The sequence below is a fragment of the Protopterus annectens genome, chromosome 1.part1, assembly GCF_019279795.1.
Source record: "Protopterus annectens isolate FY-2018-M chromosome 1.part1, PAN1.0, whole genome shotgun sequence".
Lineage (NCBI taxonomy): Eukaryota > Metazoa > Chordata > Ceratodontiformes > Protopteridae > Protopterus > Protopterus annectens.
This window is the reverse complement of record NC_056726.1, coordinates 551514226-551533275: the sequence shown is the minus strand read 5'-3', so window position 1 is coordinate 551533275 and position 19050 is coordinate 551514226. Positions and strand designations below refer to the sequence as shown.

General features: G+C 36.5%; 1 protein-coding gene across 1 annotated transcript in view; it reads right to left on the bottom strand.

The window, feature by feature from the left end:
* LOC122814860 (phospholipid-transporting ATPase ID-like) overlaps window positions 1-19050 on the bottom strand; it is a 2026011-nt gene that overhangs the window by 908417 nt on the left and 1098544 nt on the right. Inside the window, exon 5 of the mRNA XM_044087143.1 lies at window positions 18409-18507. Within this exon, the coding sequence (XP_043943078.1) occupies window positions 18409-18507 (99 nt within the window). The remainder of the gene's footprint in view (window positions 1-18408; window positions 18508-19050) is intronic.

Below are 19050 nucleotides of genomic sequence, written 5' to 3'. Positions count from 1 at the left end.
ATTATATATTTATATGAGTTGGAAATTATGAATTTGAAATATATTAACTAGTCACTGAATACATCAATAGGCATACAATGTATGAAAGTAGATGGATATTAGTGTTTATAAATAAGTTATTTAAAGATAAATATTTTTCTATGCAATTCATATATTTTTTCTATACAATTTAGCTAAAAAAGAGTATAACTCCTTGTAGTCATCATAGATGATGAACTCAAATTCAACTTGCGCATCCTCCAAAGCATAAAAAAGACTCACCAGAAACTTGGTTTATTGTATCACAACAAAAAATTTCTAACTACAAATGCCTGACTTTCCCTTACATAAGCTCTTCTCCTCCCCTCCCTTCTATATGGTACCCCAGTACTCACCAACATCCAGACTACTACTTTAAACAAACTGCAATAAACTTACCGCAAGATAGCAAGATTTATCACAAACTCTCCATACAATACACATCACTGCCTTGCCCTAAATACTCTCCACTGGTTAGAATTCCCCCATCTTCTACTGCTGTCACAGCTTCAAATGTTACACTTCATTCTTTACAAACCTTCATCCTGCCCTATTCTCTCTTCCTTCATCTCTATCTATACTACTCCATGGACTCTCCGTACCTCTAATCAGCAACTACTACAAATCTGCCAACCCCAAAAAATAGCTGGCAAACTCCTTTATAAACATTCCGTCGCCCAAGCCTGGAACAAACTCGCAAGAGACATTTGTTCCATCATTCGTCCATCCCACTTTAAAGGAAAAATTCAAACTTCATCTACTCATCTTCAAAATATGTCCTTGTCAAGCCCCTACTTAAGCTCTCCACAACCCTACTATATACCTTTTCAATCGCTTCACATACAGCTAGTTTTAGCCTGCAAAAATATTGATATGTATATATCATGTGTTTGCATTTCTGCTCTGTCTTTCTAACATTCTTGTATAACTGATTTTTACAACATTTTTGACTCAAATGTTTGATTCTCTGTAAACTGTTTGTGGGTTTTTTTGGAGCTTTTCTCCTCGGGTCTCCACTGAAAATGGGCCACAAGCCCAGCTGGACCAACCCGGCTAACAAATGTCAATAAATAAATAAAATAAATAAATATATCATTTAGTCCAGTGAAAATATATTTGATTGTTCAAAATGTGCCTTTTTAGACTAATACTTAATATAATTTATGAATACTTTTATTAGTTGCTTTAAATGACAATTTAATCTCGCTAGTTGTATGAGCCTGTTTTTGCACCACTGACTCCAGTGGGCAAAACCAGATTGCTTTAGCTGTATAGTTGTCTAACAAACTGCTTTTTGTCTATGGAATATATTGAATCATCTTTTGGAAATTGAATAAATTGCTAGATGGTGATACAGAGTGCTGGATTTTTGGTGCTGATGGAACTGTCTACTTATTCCATGCACTTGTGAGTTGGTTTATGCACCAAGAGGTTGTTGGATTTTTATGTTTGTTTGAGTGTTGATCATTTCACTTTATTTGGAATACTGGAATGTGTGAGCTGTTATTATGGCTGAAATAGTGACTTATGAGCATTTTTAAAAATATATCTGACAATAAGGATGATTTGGCATAGTTTACAAATGGTACTTTGAGTACGGCTGTTACGGAGCAAGTCATTTCACTGATATGGAAAATGTATCTACGGAACTTACTGATAATACTAAGAAAATTAGATCTATCATTTGGCATATAAAGCTATTGAAAGCTTATTTGAGTGCAGACATACCATCACATGGTTTGTGTGTTTATGTTGAACCTGGGGTCAGAAAGGAAAAAAAGAACTCTTTCTTTTAAAATGGTGTAGCAAACAACGGATTGCTTCTAAGATGTTAACTGAACTGCTTTTATCTATTAATGCAAAATTAGATCAGAATTTTGAATCGTTACAGTTATCGAGCAACAAAGTGAATATGAGGCATGCATTCCAAGTACCTGAAGGAAGTTAAAGACTTTGAAAGTGAACTGTGGAAGCAGAAATTGAAAAAGTATAATAGAGATATAAGAGATTATCAGAACAATGTCACTTATTTATGGAAAGCTGCCAAACATGCTGTTCGTTTTACTGGGGGCAGTAAAAAGAATTTAAGATTCAAATATAATATGGGACAGTCTATCCTAAAGAATCCTTCAAATGCCAGCAAAACTGAGCCTAGCATTTCCAATTTTTCTTCCAACTATTTGAACACTGATAAGGAAATGGACACTGGTGAATTGATGGATATGACTTCACTTAAGAGTAAAAGATCTAAAACCAGAGGGGGCCCTATAGAAGAGGAGGAAGGAAACATATAAGAAACTTTAGAAAGTACATTCATAAATCATGGCAAGGATTTAACTTGGAACTGATTTTAATGAGAATAAAAACGAACAGCAGGCAACCTTGAGTCCGGAAAGCAGGCTTAAAGGGCAGAAAGCACAAACCCAAATCTCCTTTAACGCAAAATTTTAATATTCCAAGAGTAGAGCGTTTTCGCCGTGACCCATGTCACAGCTTCATCAGAAGGAAGACAATTAATATTAATATTAAAATTTTGCGTTAAAGGAGATTTGGGTTTGTGCTTTCTGCCCTTTAAGCCTGCTTTCTGGACTCAAGGTTGCCTGCTGTTCGTTTTTATTGGTTTATCTGTTTTTCCTAGTTTGATTTTAATGAGAATGATTTAATACTTAACGTCATGTGAGCTGTCGCTAAATGAGACTGAAATAATTAATAAAGGTTTGGAATATGTTCCCTCTTTTTTTGTCTCTCGGTATTCTACCATTATGGACATTAAGCAATTTGTTGTAACCTGAATTTGAGGTATTGCTATAGTCAAAAGGAAAAATGTGTTAAATATGTCTGATACTTCATTTAAATTTAAAAAAAAATCTGCATTTCAACCACCATATCACCCAACAGCAAGAATGTTTGAACAACAAGTTCTTCATGAACTACATATTACTCAAAATATTATTTTTAAAAATTATGGTAATAATTTAGATAGGAAACAAAAAAAATGGCAGTAGACTGCTTAGTTAAAAATGAGTAAATTAGTACAAGTGGATTAAGGTGGGGCAATTGTTTTATGGAACTCATATGATTATGAAAATGAGGTTAGAAGACAGTTGAATGATAACATTTCCTATTGCAAGTTGCTTATTGATTCTGTGATTGATTTTAAGACCTTTATTGATAGATGTTTAATTGATGCAAAGAGAAATGGTGCAGTTTCAAACTTGATGTTACCACAACAAATAGTTGATGATCCAAAGCCATAATGGTTTTACATTTTACCCAAAATAAGTATGTCCATTAAGAATCTACTAGGGAGAGCAACTGTGTCTGAATGCGGTTCTCTTACTGAACCACTATCTATTTATTTGGAGAATCAACTGAAACCAATATTAAAATTTGTTAGAGAATGTCTTAAAGACACAACTGAGTTTCTACACTTTATGAATGACTTACAAGTATCCAGCAATTCATATTTGTGTACATTAGATGTAAAATCTGTACACAAGTATACCACATGAAGGAGGTATAATTCCGGTTAGATACTGGCTTATAAATTCTGGTTTATATTCTGATGTACATATTGAATTTTTGTTAAAATTATTGCTTTGGTTCTGGAACATAATGTTTTTTGTTATAAAAATAAGTGTTACTAACAAATTAAATGGACTGCAATGAGGACAACTTTTGCCTCCATTTATGCAGATTTGCTTATGGGTTACTTGGAAAAGGATTTAATTTACAGTGAAGAAAATCCCTTTAAATTGTTTCTAAACGTGTGGCACCTTTACTCAGATGACTGTTGGTATAATTGGTCCAGTTCTCTGGAAACATGGAAAGAATTTTTGGGCTACTTGAATTTGAACATTTTTGCCCTGGTATTTGTAGGAAAGGTGGATCTACTTAATGTGGATTTCCTTGATGTTAATGTTACTAAATTAATTGATAGCACTATTACTATAAATCTATATAGAAAGCCTTTTACTAAGAATTCATTATTGAAGGCTATTAGTTGTCATTTGAACACCTCTCATGGATTATGAAGGGGAGCTCAAATAAACAAAGGTTGAAAAGGAGTTCAATATATGGTAGAAAACTTTGTGACAATTGTGTGCATTGTTAAGTTGTATCTAGGACTAAATTTTTTACGTCAGTTAATACATCCAAAGTATTTACCATTAGACATTTAGTTACATGCATGATGGAATGGGTCATATACATGGCAGTGTGTCCATGTGGAGTCTTTTATGTTGGCCAAACGCCAAATGCATTTAAACAGAGAATAGCAGATCATTTAAGTGATATAAACTGTAAGTGCCCTAGGAGTGCCTTATATAAACATCAGCTTGAGCATACTTCTGCACATTTTATATTTGTAGGTATAGGTGTAGTTACTGAGGATAGGTTGTCTTCTTTATCTAAACATAAAATACTGGCTCAAAAGGAAAGGTTATGGATTACTAACTTGGGGGCTATGTATAAACCTGGAATTAATGAACAATGGTAAATGTTTTATCTTAATAATTATACTTGGTGAAATTATACATTCATATGAGATGGAATTTATGAATCCTAAATATGTTAACTAGTCATTGAATATATCAAGGGGCATACAATATATGACTGTAGATGTTGTATATTAGTGTTTATAAATAAGTTTTTTAAAGATATATATTTTTATATGCAATTCATATTTTTCTATATAATTTATGCAAAAAAAGAATGTATATATATATATATATATATATATATATATATATATATATATATATATATATACATATATATATATCATTTAGTTCAGTGGAAATATATTTGATTGTTAAAAATATGCCTTGTAGAAGAAATATTTAATATATAAGGTATGAATACTTTTAAAAGTAACACTGTTGCTTTAAATGGCAGTGATTTAATCTCACATGTTGTACAAACCTGTATTTGTACTGATGATGCCAGTGGGCAACAACAGTTGCTTTAGCTGTATAGTTGCCCATCCAAACTGCTTTTTGTCAATGAAATATATTGAATCATCTTTTGGAAATTGAAAAAATTGCTATATGTTGATACAGAGTGCTCGAGTTTATAATATATATATGTATATATATATATATATATATATATATATATATATATATATATATATAAATATATATACATACACACACACACACACACACACACACACACACACACACACACACACAGACACACACACGCAAATAAATATAATATATACACACACACACACACACATATATATAAACATATATATATATATATATATATATATATATATATATATATATATATAAATATAGATACATAAAGAAATAGACATAGATACATACATACATACATACATATGTATATCAAAAATTTTGCGGCAACTTAATAACAGAATTCAAGTAGCATAATTTTGGAAGATGTTCTGCAATGCGGAGGCATAGATAGAGTGGGGAAAAGGGGCAGCTACCTCAAACACAAAGTGTTTGGAAGCATGATGAGTAGATTCTGATCACTCTTAATTGCAATACACACGCGCATATATATATATATATATATATATATATATATATATATATATATATACAAATATATAATATATATAGTATATAATAATTTATAATAATTATACATATATATATATATATATATATATATATATATAGCTATATATATATATATATATATATATATATACATGTATATGGTTTACTATTACAATGCCGATGTAGCATTGTACGCCTATGAACTATTTGAACTACAAATGCTTTTACCATAAAGGCTCATTCAGACTCTGCTACACTTTGCTGTGAAGGAAAGGTTAGTTTGCTTTTATTTTTTGTATTTTGTATTACTTTATTGCCTTTTTATATTTTGAATACTGTGGTTTGTTTTCTTTAGTTTGTGTTTTACTTGCATTCTGCTTTAACAGCATATTAAAACTTCAAAAGAGACCACAGCTCTGTCTCTTCTGAGTCAGGCAGAAATTAGAACTGAGCCAGGCAGAAATTAGCTCTGATCAATTAAGGACTCATTCATAAGATAGACGAGGTATTTACCTTGTGTTTTACTTGCATTCTGCTTTAACAGCATATTAAAACTTCAAAAAAGACCACAGTTCTGTCTCTTCTGAGTCAGGCTGAAATTAGAACTGAGTTAGGCAGAAATTAGAACTGATCAATTAAGGACGCATTCATAAGATAGAAGAGGTCACTTAAGGTTAATCATTTGTGAACTGAGGGGGTGGAGCTAGGAACTAGACCTTCTAGTTAAGGGGTAAAATAAAACATTTCAGAACTTGACCAGAAAGGCTCATCCAGACTCTGCTACACTTTGCTGTGAAGGAAAGGTTAGTTTGCTTTCATTTTTTGTTCTTGGTATTACTTTATTGCCTTTTTTTATATTTTGAAAACTGTGGTTTGTTTTCTTTACCTGTGTTTTACTTGCATTCTGCTTTAACAGCATATTAAAGCTTCAAAAGATACCACAGCTCTGTCTCTTCTGAGTCAGGCAGAAATTAGAACTGATCAATTAAGGACTCACTCATAAGATAGAAGAGGTCACTTTAGTTTAATCATTTGTGAACTGAGGGGGAGGAGCTAGGAACTAAACCTTCTATTTAAGGGGTAAAATCAAACATTTCAGAACTTTACCAGAAAGGCTCTTCTAAACTCAGCTACACTTTGCTGTGAAGGAAAGGTTAGTTTGCTTTTATTTTTTTTGGATTTTGTATTACTTTATTGCCTTTTTATATTTTGAATACTGTGGTTTGTTTTATTTACCTTGTGTTTTACTTGCATTCTGCTTTAACAGCATATTAAAACTTCAAAAGAGACAACAGCTCTGTCTCTTCTGAGTCAGGCAGAAATTAGAACTGAGTCAGACAGAAATTAGGACTGATCAATTAAGGACTCATTCATAAGATAGAAGAGGTCAGTTAAGGTTAATCATTTGTGAACTGAGGGGGTGGAGCTAGGAACTAAACCTTCTATTTTAGGGGTAAAATAAAACATTTCAGAACTTTACCAGTAAGGCTCATCCAGACTCTGCTACACGTTGCTGTTAAGAAGGGTTAGTTTGCTTTTATTTTTTCTATTTTGTATTACTTTATTGCCCTTTTATATTTTGAATACTGTGGTTTGTTTTCTTTACCTTGTGTTTTAGTTGCATTCTGCTTTAACAGCATATTAAAACTTCAAAAGAGACCACAGCTCTGTCTCTTCTGAGTCAGGCAGAAATTAGAACGGAGTCAGGCAAAAATTAGAACAGATCATTTAAGGACTCATTCATAAGATAGAAGTTTTCACTTAAGGTTAATCATTTGTGAACTGAGGGGGTGGAGCTAGGAACTAAACCTTTTATTTAAGGGGTAAAATAAAAAAAATCATAACTTTACCAGAAAGGCTCATCCAGACTCTGCTACACTTTGCTGTGAAGGAAAGGTTAATTTTCTTTTATTTTTTGTATTGTGTATTACTTTATTGCCTTTTTATATTTTGAATACTGTGGTTTGTTTTCTTTACCTTGTGTTTTACTTGCATTCTGCTTTAACAGCATATTAAAACTTCAAAAGAGACCACAGCTCTGTCTCTTCTGGGTCAGGCAGAAATTAGAACTGATCAATTAAGGACTCATTCATAAGATAGAAGAGGTCATTTAAGGTTAATCATTTGTGAACTGAGGAGGTGGAGCTAGGAACTAAACCTTCTATTTAAGGGGTAAAATCAAACATTTCAGAACTTTACCAGAAAAGCTCTTCCAAACTCAGCTACACTTTGCTGTGAAGGAAAGGTTAGTTTGCTTTTATTTTTTTGGATTTTGTATTACTTTATTGCCTTTTTATATTTTGAATACTGTGGTTTGTTTTATTTACCTTGTGTTTTACTTGCATTCTGCTTTAACAGCATATTAAAACTTCAAAAGAGACAACAACTCTGTCTCTTCTGAGTCAGGCAGAAATTAGAACTGAGTCAGGCAGAAATTAGAACTGATCAATTAAGGACTCATTCATAAGATAGAAGAGGTCACTTAAGGTTAATCATTTGTGAACTGAGGGGTGGAGCTAAGAACTAAACCTTCTATTTAAGGGGTAAAATAAAACATTTCAGAACTTGACCAGAAAGGCTCATCCAGACTCTGCTACACTTTGCTGTGAAGGAAAGGTTAGTTTGCATTTATTTTTTGTATTTTGTATTACTGTATTGCCTTTTTATATTTTGAATACTGTGGTTTGTTTTCTTTGCCTTGTGTTTTACTTGCATTCTGCTTTAACAGCATATTAAAACTTCAAAAGAGACCACAGCTCTGTCTCTTCTGAGTCAGGCAGAAATTCCCCCCCCCTCCCACCCAGTTACAGTTGTCTTGTTAAATACCACTGTCTTTCTAGTTGCCTGCCTCTTATGTTAATCTGACCATATATCACATTTCCTTTCTACTTTCACTGGCTTGTGTGAGTAATCACAAAATCATTATTTTTGAAATCCCTCCCCTTCAACTATTTACATTTTTTGGCCATCCTACTGTATTCCATAGTACCAGAATACAAAAGTGACCACCCCTTTCAATCCATCTTGCTGTTTTAAAAATAGTAACTCCACTAAACCTTAACTTTTAAACAGGTAAAACTTAAGTTACCTACTTTCACATCTAACTTCTCTAGTGCACACTGCAGTGTGCATTTTTTTCACCTTACCTTTAAGCATCCCTTTGACTAGCACTTGCTCTAATACCTGCTGGAAAGCACTAGGAAGCCTTAAACTGATACAAGCACTCAACTCTCCTTGTTAATAAGGAGAAATTAATAGTAGGCACTAAACAGCCTATAATTGCAAATTACCTTGCTATGGTAAGGGAAAACAGCTCCAGTACTTTACAAAAAAAAAAAAAAAACAAAAGCACCAAACCAGGCATGTCCAAGGGTCAGTTTCTGGTGATTTCTCCTGTCCACCTGGTGAATCTGGGCATACTGGGACAATGCAGCAATTACCTCATGTACACAGACAACCCTCTCCTCCTACCACCCAACACTACAACCTGTGAGAGATGCACTTACATAGCCAAAATGGAAGCAAAGATCTCTCCACCCAAGATTGTGCTAGACAGTCAAGAGGAGAAGGTTAACACCCATGCTATACCTCAAGCAACACATAGCCCTTCTAAACCCACACCACCAATACCCACATATAGCAACACCAAATCCACATATGCAGAGGCCCTTAACTGTAACCTGCCCAAGCAACAAGGGCCTCTGAAGCTGAAATGCAAACAAACACCAATCACAACTAAAGTGTCACATAGTTCAAAACACCAGTGTGCCACCCAGCAACAGCCCCTAAGGCAAGACAACGTACCTAACACTTTAGTCATAGGTGACTCTATAGTCCCTCACACTGACGTCCCACTCACCAGGTTGAGCAAGAAGAAAATTACAGTCAGCTGCCTGTCAGGAGCCAGGATCCACCACATAACGCAGGCACTCAAGTCACTACACAAGTACAAATATGACTCTGTCATTGTCCATGTTGGAGTGAATGACTTGAGACGTACCTCCCTGGACTACATGAAAAGAGACATGGAAGAGTTCTCAGATCATGTAGCCCAGGCAGGTATGACCCTAGCCCTGAGGAGCATCCTGCCTTTGCCCAGAATGATACCACAATATAAGGACAAAATGATTGACTTCAACAATTGGCTAAGCTTCTGGTGTCATTCAAAGGGGATCCAGTATCTGTCTGCCTGGGACTACATGATTGACAGACCACGATGCTTTGCCAGAGATGGTCTGCACCTGTTGCCCCTGGGATACAGGTTACTGGCTAAGGCTCTTGCCACCCCTATAGTGCCTTTTTTAGGCAAAGTTCAAAGGACAAAACCACCACCGTAACAGGTACAAGAATGCAAAATCTGAAGGTAATGCTACTCAATGCTAGAAGTCTAAACCTCAATATGCACTCTCTCGAGGCACTCCTAAAAATGGAGAACATTGATATCTGTGCAGTAACTGAGACCTGGTTCAAGGCTCCAGAGAGTACCCCTGCAATACCAGGCTACAACTCTTACCACACCTTTCGGCCACCAAACCAGGACCGAAACACTAAAGTTGGAGGAGTGTCAATATTCACCAAGGGTATTCACACCACCAGGCTAGTTGCCCAACACAATGCGTCTGAAATTCTCCAGGTGCAACTAACACTAGGTAAGACTGCAATCCAAACTGTAGCTTGCTACAGATCTCCCAACATACCCCAAGATTCTCACTACACCTTTCTAAACATACTGGAAAATATTAAGATAGAACCAAACACCTTAATATTGGGTAATTTTAACTACCCTGCCATTAACTGGGAAAACTACTCATGTACCAACACCTTTGCCCAATTGTTCTTGGGATTCATAAATTCCAATGCCATGGATTAACTAATCCATAGTCCCACCAGGGGCTCCAATATCCTAGACCTGGTCATTACCAACATGGGAAATCGATACTCCACACTTATGGTCACCCCCTTGTTAGTCAGGTCTGACCATAAGCTAATCACCCTTAACATCCACATCCCACCCCCACCCCCCCAGTAAGGAAACCTCCATAAAAAACTTATCCAAAGCCAACTTCATGCTACTCAAGTCAGAAGTGACAAACTTCATGACACCCATACAGACGGGAACTGAAAGTTCAACTGCTGAATCCTACACTAAGGCACTGTACGAGCACATCCACTCATGCAAGAATCGTGCCATCCCAAATAAAACCAAGATGCTCTCATCCAAAAAAAAAAGAAGCCAATTTGGTGGTCCCCTGCCATAAACAAACTTTACAACAAAAGGAAGAAACTGTTGCAGAAAAGAGGAAAATCCCAGGATGCAAAAAACTCTGTTACCAGCCTCAGTAAGAAACTGAGATCCCTCATAAAATCCTCCAAAGCTAGTTATGAAAATAAAATTGCCAAAGATTCCAAAGACAACCACAAGGCATTCTATAACTATGCCAAGAATCTAAATGGCAATGCTCAGATCTGCTCTGAGCTAAAATAGAATGGCATTAAATATACTGATCCCAAAGATATTGCCAATATCCTGGCAGATCGATTCAGTGCCAACTTCACCCCCCTCTCACCCCCCAGCACCATTGGGCAAAGGTGTTGGTACAAGAGGTAAATAACTACCGACAAATAGCCATTCTACCTCAATACCGGAAGATGGTCAAATTCCGGTAATAACGGCCACACATGTAAAAAAATATACTCAGCATATATTACAATAAAATTGTCAAGTTCGCCACCAGTCCAAATCCTGCTCTCATCACAGCCAATCCCTGAGACAACTTCACTGGCTAGAACTCTCTAACCTACTAACTTACAACCAACTCATTTTTGCTCACCAGATACTATATTCCCCACAGAAAAACGGAGGTCATTGTCCCACTGTACCCATACCTCATTAGACCCATTATAGAATACAACGCCCCATTTGGTATGTACCTCTCAGGACATCTGCAACAACTGGAAAGGCCACAGAAATACCTCACTAAAAGAATCACAGACCTAAAGCAGATGCCCTACACTGACCACCTTAAAAAACTCCAGCTATACTCTGTTGCATATTGTCTACTCAGAGGCAATCTCTGCTTAACATACAAGGCCATGTCAAACTCAGAGCTGCTGGACATGCTGCAGTTAAAGAAATCCCAATCCCTCAGAGCCACATGCTCCAGGGATCTAAACCTTGTCATTACAATAAACAAAACATGCTGGAGGGATAGGTTCCTGACCCAGAGACTCCCCAGACTCTGGAATAGATTGCCCATACATGTCAAGCAGAGTGCCTCTTTGGCCCTCTTCGAAAGGAAGCTTGACAATTGGATGGGAGGAAGGAAATTCACCCCAGGGATCATGTCAGTTGCCCTGCTAGACAGGGTTCCAGGGAAGTAAATAGTGTGGGATGAAATAGCCAGGGAATTGTTTTGGCTAGGCTTGTATAGGCCCTAGGGCTGATAGCCTAGTACCAACCTATGAACCTATGAATAGTTCATATGTGTGCAAGCTACATAATCGAACGTTACATATGTGAATGTACTGTGCATTCACAAATATGAATGTTCGATTATGTACAGGGATTGCAGTACAGTGCGGTAAGGGAAATACATCCCTTTCTTCACTGTTGTGCGATCTCGGAGTTGGAATATATAGTTAGGGGGGTATGGGGGCTACAGGGGGGCTTGCCCCCCTACATAAATGGGATGTTAGATGTACAAGTTAGGGAGTTAGGGCAATGGTAGGATTGCTGTTAAGTGCTGTAAAATGTCATGTTCAACATTTTCGGCATTAACAGCTGATATTCGACATTAGGGCCATTAGGTAATGTGTACTTTCGGCAAAATAGTTCTCTGTTAAGTACCTTTTTTTACTTCGATACTTTAATAGCAAAAAAAAAAAGAAATATATATATATATATATATATATATATATATATATATATATATATATATAAAATAGCAGCTCTATCCATAGCCTACCCTGTATAAATACTTATAAATAGAAGTATCATTGTACATACTGTTCCCTCATCATGGAAAATCTCCTACATCATACCCTTGCATAAGGGAGGCTCCTCTACAGAGGTAAATAACTACCAACCAATAGCCATTCTACCTCATTTATCAAAAATCCTAGGAAAATGCGTTCATATACAATTACTTAACCATCTTCTGCCAACAATCTTCTATCCAATACCCAACATGGTTTCCGCCCAGCACATAGTACCACCTCAGCACTAATAACATTCACAAAAACAATCAGCACAGGAATCAAGGCAACCCTGTATCTACTATCTTCTTAGACTTATCAAAAGGTTTTGATTCAGTATCCCACCACAAACTATTAACCTCCCTTTCTAGGCACTGTGTTGATACCCCCTCCCTTCTCTGGTTTAACGAATATGTCAGCAATTTATTTCAAGCAGTAAAATGGCACAACTCACTTTCTCCTCTTCTTCCTGTTTCACAAGGGGTACCTCAAGGCTCCATACATGGACCCCTGCTCTTCACCATCTTCACAAATACCCTTCACACTGCCACTCATCAGGCCAGCATAGTACAATATGCTGACGACACTACAGTTATCTGCTCTGCACCTACAATGCAACTGCTTCAGACCAAAACCCAGCAGACTTTCACTGAAATAGAGAATTGGCTAAAGGACTCCCAACTGATATTAAACCCAAAAAAGACCCAACTAATGCTCTTTCATCCCACTAAATGGCTAACCCCCTTATCTCTTTCTCTATCACCTCTTCCAATAACACTCTAATCTCACCAGTGTCACATGCCAAACTGCTTGTTGTGACTATTGACCAAAATCTAAAATATGACAAACATATTCTATTACAGAATCCAAAGTCCACAAAAAATTAGGAGCCCTATATTGTTGCAAACATTACCTCTCCCCTGAAGCCATGGTCACTTTAGCGAGAACTCATCTTTTATCCACAATTCTATATGCATCCCCAGTGCTTACAGGATTAAACAAGGCTGACCTTAATATACTCAGCACATATTACAATAAAATTGTCAAGTTCGCTACCAGTCCAAATCCTGCTCTCATCACAGCCAATCCCTGGGACAACTTCACTGGCTAGAACTCTCTAACGTACTAACTTACAACCAACTCATTTTTGCTCACCAGATACTATATTCCCCACATAAAATCCCCACACTAATAGGCCTCCTCATCTTATACTGCACTACTCAACAATTAAGGTCCTCCAATGTTGCTCTACTCAAAAAAACTAAGTGTAAAAATAGTGCAGGTGAATCTCTTTATTCTTACGCAGTCTCAAAAGCCTGGAACTCCCCCCCCCCAAGAAATAAGGCTTGAAAATAATTTGGCCTTTTTCAGAAACAAACTAACACTTCACCTAGCTAAAACATGGATCTGCTCATGTATCAAACCTGATTAATCTTACTATCATCCTTCCTTGCCCTTAACTTACCATAGCTTTCCTCCATCACCTCGACTACTTGCCTATGATTCTCTCAAACATGTAAATAATGTAAAGTAGCATTTTTCTCCTTCATTTGTACTTAACCACCTTTGCATATTATTGTTCTTTGAACTTCTCTCCTTAAACTTGCGCATTGTATATTCTTGTGACACTATGTATTACATATACTATTCATTGTTTCTGTTATATGATGCTTCTGTATGTTGGAACTTTGCTCCCCTGGCCTCCGCTGCAAACAGACACTTGCTGTCCAGTCGGACTGTCCCGGCCAACAAATGTTAAATAAATAAATTAAATAAATAAACATCAGCAGCTGCTGTCAGAATTTAAGCACTGTAGTGCCATGTGTGTGGCATAAACTGTAGCAGCTGCTTGTTACGAGTAGTTTGCTACAGGTTAAAAAATAAAGTAGAGCTTTATTTTTTGCCCATCAAGTTAGGGTTGAGGAGCATAGATCTGGACCTGGCTTGCTCATTAAGTGCAGAGTGCCTGATCAGAAATTGACCTTTTTCTGGCTTGTTCCTTAAATGAGGAGTATCATATTAGGAATACACCTTCAGACCTTTTTTTTTTCCTCCTCAACTTAAGGTTGTGGTGGCACCAGATTGGGGGACAGTACCATTTGCCACAATAGCTAGCTAAACTTCTGGTATGACATAACTGTCACATTTTTGTATTACTGATATTTATGTATAGATTAGTTTCCCCTGGCCTGGTGTTAACTCATACACTTGTAGATTCCAAGCATAGATTTTCAAACAGAACTATAGAAGAGGCACAGGTCAGCTCTAAATAAAATATAAGAAACCGAACACAGTGACAGTTCCTCAGATATTTCTGAATAGTTCCAGTTTTCCAAACCTATGACTTTTGTAGTAAGTAATTACATTTCAGCATGGGTTTAGTAAATAACTGTACCACACCGGTGAAAAAAAGGCATATGAGCTGTTGATGAAGGTGGAACTTTTGGAAATGCAAGGAGCAAAAAAAAAAAAATAGAATATCTATCTATCTATCTATCTATCTATCTATCTATCTATCTATCTATAAATAGATACAGATAGATAGATATAGATATAAATATATTTGTGCATAGGTTTACTATCAAAATGTGAAATGACACATACTCAGATTCCACATATGCAGAATCACTTGACTGAGTGGAACACATTGTGAACCATGATACTCCGAATAAAGTAAACCATAATTCAAGAGCAGATTCGGTGTTGTGTAATCATGTTTTAGAGGTCTATGTTTTGACTGGAGAATGCAGTGCAGTGTGTATCAGGAGGTTTGCCTTTGTCTTCACTGTAGTGCGATTTCAGAGTTGTCATATTTAATGTGCAAGGGGTGTGGTAGGTGCAGTCCACCACATGGGGGGGTGCAGGGGGGCTTGCCCCCCTACAAAAATGTAAACGCAAACATGTCATGTAGTTTTATGCTATAGTCATTTAAAAAAATGAAATTAACATATTGTTTTAGTGCAGCAGTACTGTATGCTGCTGGCTACTGTTTTAATTTATGCTGGAGATTTCAAACATGTTCGAATGTCGAACATCACTTTAGTCATTTTCAGCACTTTGTCAATATGACATTGCAAAATTCAGCCTAATGTGTTAAGTGATTTAAAAAAATTGTGACTTTCAACATTTTGATAGTAAACTATACACCCACACACAACACACACACACACACACACACACACACACACACACACACACACACACACACACACACACACACACTCACACACACACGTGTGTGTGTGTGTGTGTGTGTGTGTGTGTGTGTGTGCATCTTCCTCAGAAACAGAGTTTGATGGCAAAGAATGACCACATGTCCACTTAATCTCGCCATTTTCCTTCCTGTCACAGGTAACTTTTGTTTTAATTCATCCATCATAATAATGCCTTATGACTGTTCTGTTAATTTTATGCCTTCTAAGATTGTCAGTGCTGTCTTTTCTAGAAAACCTATTCTCACCATTTCCCCATACCTGTATAAAAAAAACACTGTTGTATGTCCTTTGAGCTTTCCACCATACAGCTTAAGAATGTTTTGTGTAGTTTTCATATATTTATTTTTGAAAAGCATGTGCCCATTTTGATCATACAGATTACCTCTGAATACTCTAGTGTTATCCTATGGCCATCTCCTTTCTGCAAGATCAAACATATTAAGCTGCAGCAGTATTCTTTTTCTTCTGGCTTCTTTTAAGAAATATGCACCATTTTACTGTTTTCCTCTGTATCATGGCATCAGGGTCTCCCCAGAGCTGAACAAAACATTTTAGATGAGGTCTTAGTGCTGCCTGTATACTGAGGGTTAACAACTTGTGCTATGATATTTGTTCCTCTGAATGCTGTTGTTCTTGTTTATTTCTTGCATGATTGTTATTACACCATGTGATATGAATACTCTCAAGGTCCTTTCTTGATACTTCTGAATCGCCTCTAATTGTGTACCCCTTTATATGGTTAGCATTTCTTGCATAGTTTCCTTCAGTCTTGCTAAGTCCTTTGCTTTATTTTCTATACCTTTTGCATATCTTTGTATCTTTAGAAAAATACATACTTTTCCTTCTAGACACTTTACAATACTACTGGTACAGACTTTGAAAAAGATTGGCTCTAGTAGTCACCCCTGTGGTATTATGGCAGAAATCAAAATTTCATTTGAAAGAGCACTATTATAATTTTGCCTTCTTCTACTGATATTTATGTTGTATCCATGATATTATCATATGGCTCACTCCAAGGTTGTCCAGTTTATTCACCAACATTTTGTATTTCAGTGTTCTAAATACTTTGCTGACATCTAACTAGGGCACACTTGCAGCCATTTTCTAGTTTACTACTTTTGTTAGCCAGTCAAAGAATTGTAGTTTATTTACCTGTGTAACCTTCCTGATAAGAAGCTTTGGTAATGCCCAAAGCTCCACTTTTTCCTCAAGGAAAATTAATAATTAAATTAAATTTAAAACTGAAAAGTATTAATTTAGCAGTTCTGCTTTACAGCATCATTTTAAGCCCATCCTACAGTTATGATCTTGATTGATTATCTTTCATTTTGTTTGTTTGTTCCACTATTTAGGTTCATAGATTGGTACTAAGCTAACTGCTCTTGTGAGCCATTTCAAGCCTAGCCAATTATCCCTTGTGAGACTCAAACCCTGCACTTTGAGTTTATAAGGCAAACACCTTAACCATTAGGCCACCCTCCCACCCTCTTTATCAAGAAAATGTGCCTACTTTTTGACAGATTTGCCTGTTATATCCACAGTCTTGCCCTTTGCTTCACTGATTGATTTTCCTTTTGTTTTTCTGCATAAACTGCTTTTTCCTGTCTTACTCTTCCCCCTCCCCTGATACTTCTTAATTTGGAAACCAGTGCAGTTTTTTCCTGCTTGATTTGCAATTTATCATCACAGAAAGGTTAGTTGCCTCATTGACTGCTCTTAAATATCCTCATTGTTCACCTACACTTATGTGTGCTAGAACTTTCCTTTTGTGCTGTCTCATTTTGTCATAATGTGATCCCATGAAATCTGTAATCGTTACATTTGTTTGGCATTAGTCTGTAGTTAGGTTGTTGTGAGACATACTATCCGGTGATCATTTGTTCCCAAATGATCATCCACTTTCAAATCTGAGAATGTCTCTCCCCTCATATTTTAGAAAAACAAATCTATGAGTATGTTTTAACATTAGCTGCCTGAGATCCATCTCTAGCACAGCCATCAAGAATTACCTTCACTTACATTTTGATGTAATCAGCGTTCTGTTTATTGTCTAGCAAATCAAAGATAAATTGTTCACATGATAAAAAGCAAGTTCAAGGTCAAGACCAGAACCATACTACATAACATGGTTTCCAATTTCTATGCTTGTCCATGGTCAAAGTTGTCAGGAGCTCTCATATGATGTTCTGAATTATGACATGCAGTTAATCTTTAAGACTTTCTCCAGATACAATATAAATAGATGGGTCTACTTCTGTTGGTTGACAACCCATTTCACTGACACTCATTTGGTCGACAGCTCATTTGATCGACAAAAAGTATTCAAGGCAAAAACCTGGGATTTGCCCCCCCTCCCCACTGTTGTGCGACTGTGGAGTTGTTATATATAGTTGGGTGGGGTGGGGGGCACAGCCCCCCACATTGGGGGTGGGGTGGGGGGTGAAGCCCCCCACCTAGAATGTTTGTCGATCAAATGAGCTGTCGACCAAATGAGTGTCAGTGAATTGGGTTGTCGACCAACAGAAGTAGACACAAATAGACACAATAGTTACTGAAGATAAACCTGGCTGATAAAAAGAGAGAAAAAATGTACAAAAAAATGTTTATTTTAACAGTTTGTGTGTTTTTGAAGTTGAAGTTAAATGAACTTTACTTACAACATCATCGATAGCATCCTTGGCAGCTGTAACTGATAACACCAGAACAAGGGGAACCACAGTGGTAAACCAAGACAAAGAAGAGATTTGGGGAATGAGCTGCAAGAATAAAAAAAAATGGTTAGATTTTACAGATGTCAAGTTAAATCAATGTAAAGTCATTTAGTTACCAGCAAAAACAACAGTTATCCTTGACACTTTGTGGACTTATTAAGTTCTTTGACTAGTTCTAGTATTAACATCCCATGTTATCTAATAGAAGAGGGGTTTCCAATTTCCAGGGGACACTATCTGTAATTCATTATTTGTTCCTGCAGATTGTGCTTGTGTGTGTGTGTATGTGTGTGTGTGTGTGTGTGTGTGTGTGTGTGTGTGTGTGTGTGTGTGTGTGTGTGTGTGTGTGTGTGTGTGTGTGTGTGTGTGCGTGTGTGTGTGTCTGTGTTTGTGTTTTGGTTGTCATGCACAGCTAACTCAAATTTTTCGGATTTCTTTTATTCCATTCCCTCTTGGTAGGAAAGCACAATGCAATGCTTATTCAACTAGTGTCAAAGGAAAAAACTTCAAAGACCAATACACGTAAGGTTCAGTTAAGGCACTTTAATTTACTTGCCGCAAGGAGACAAAAACATGCAAATACAAGGA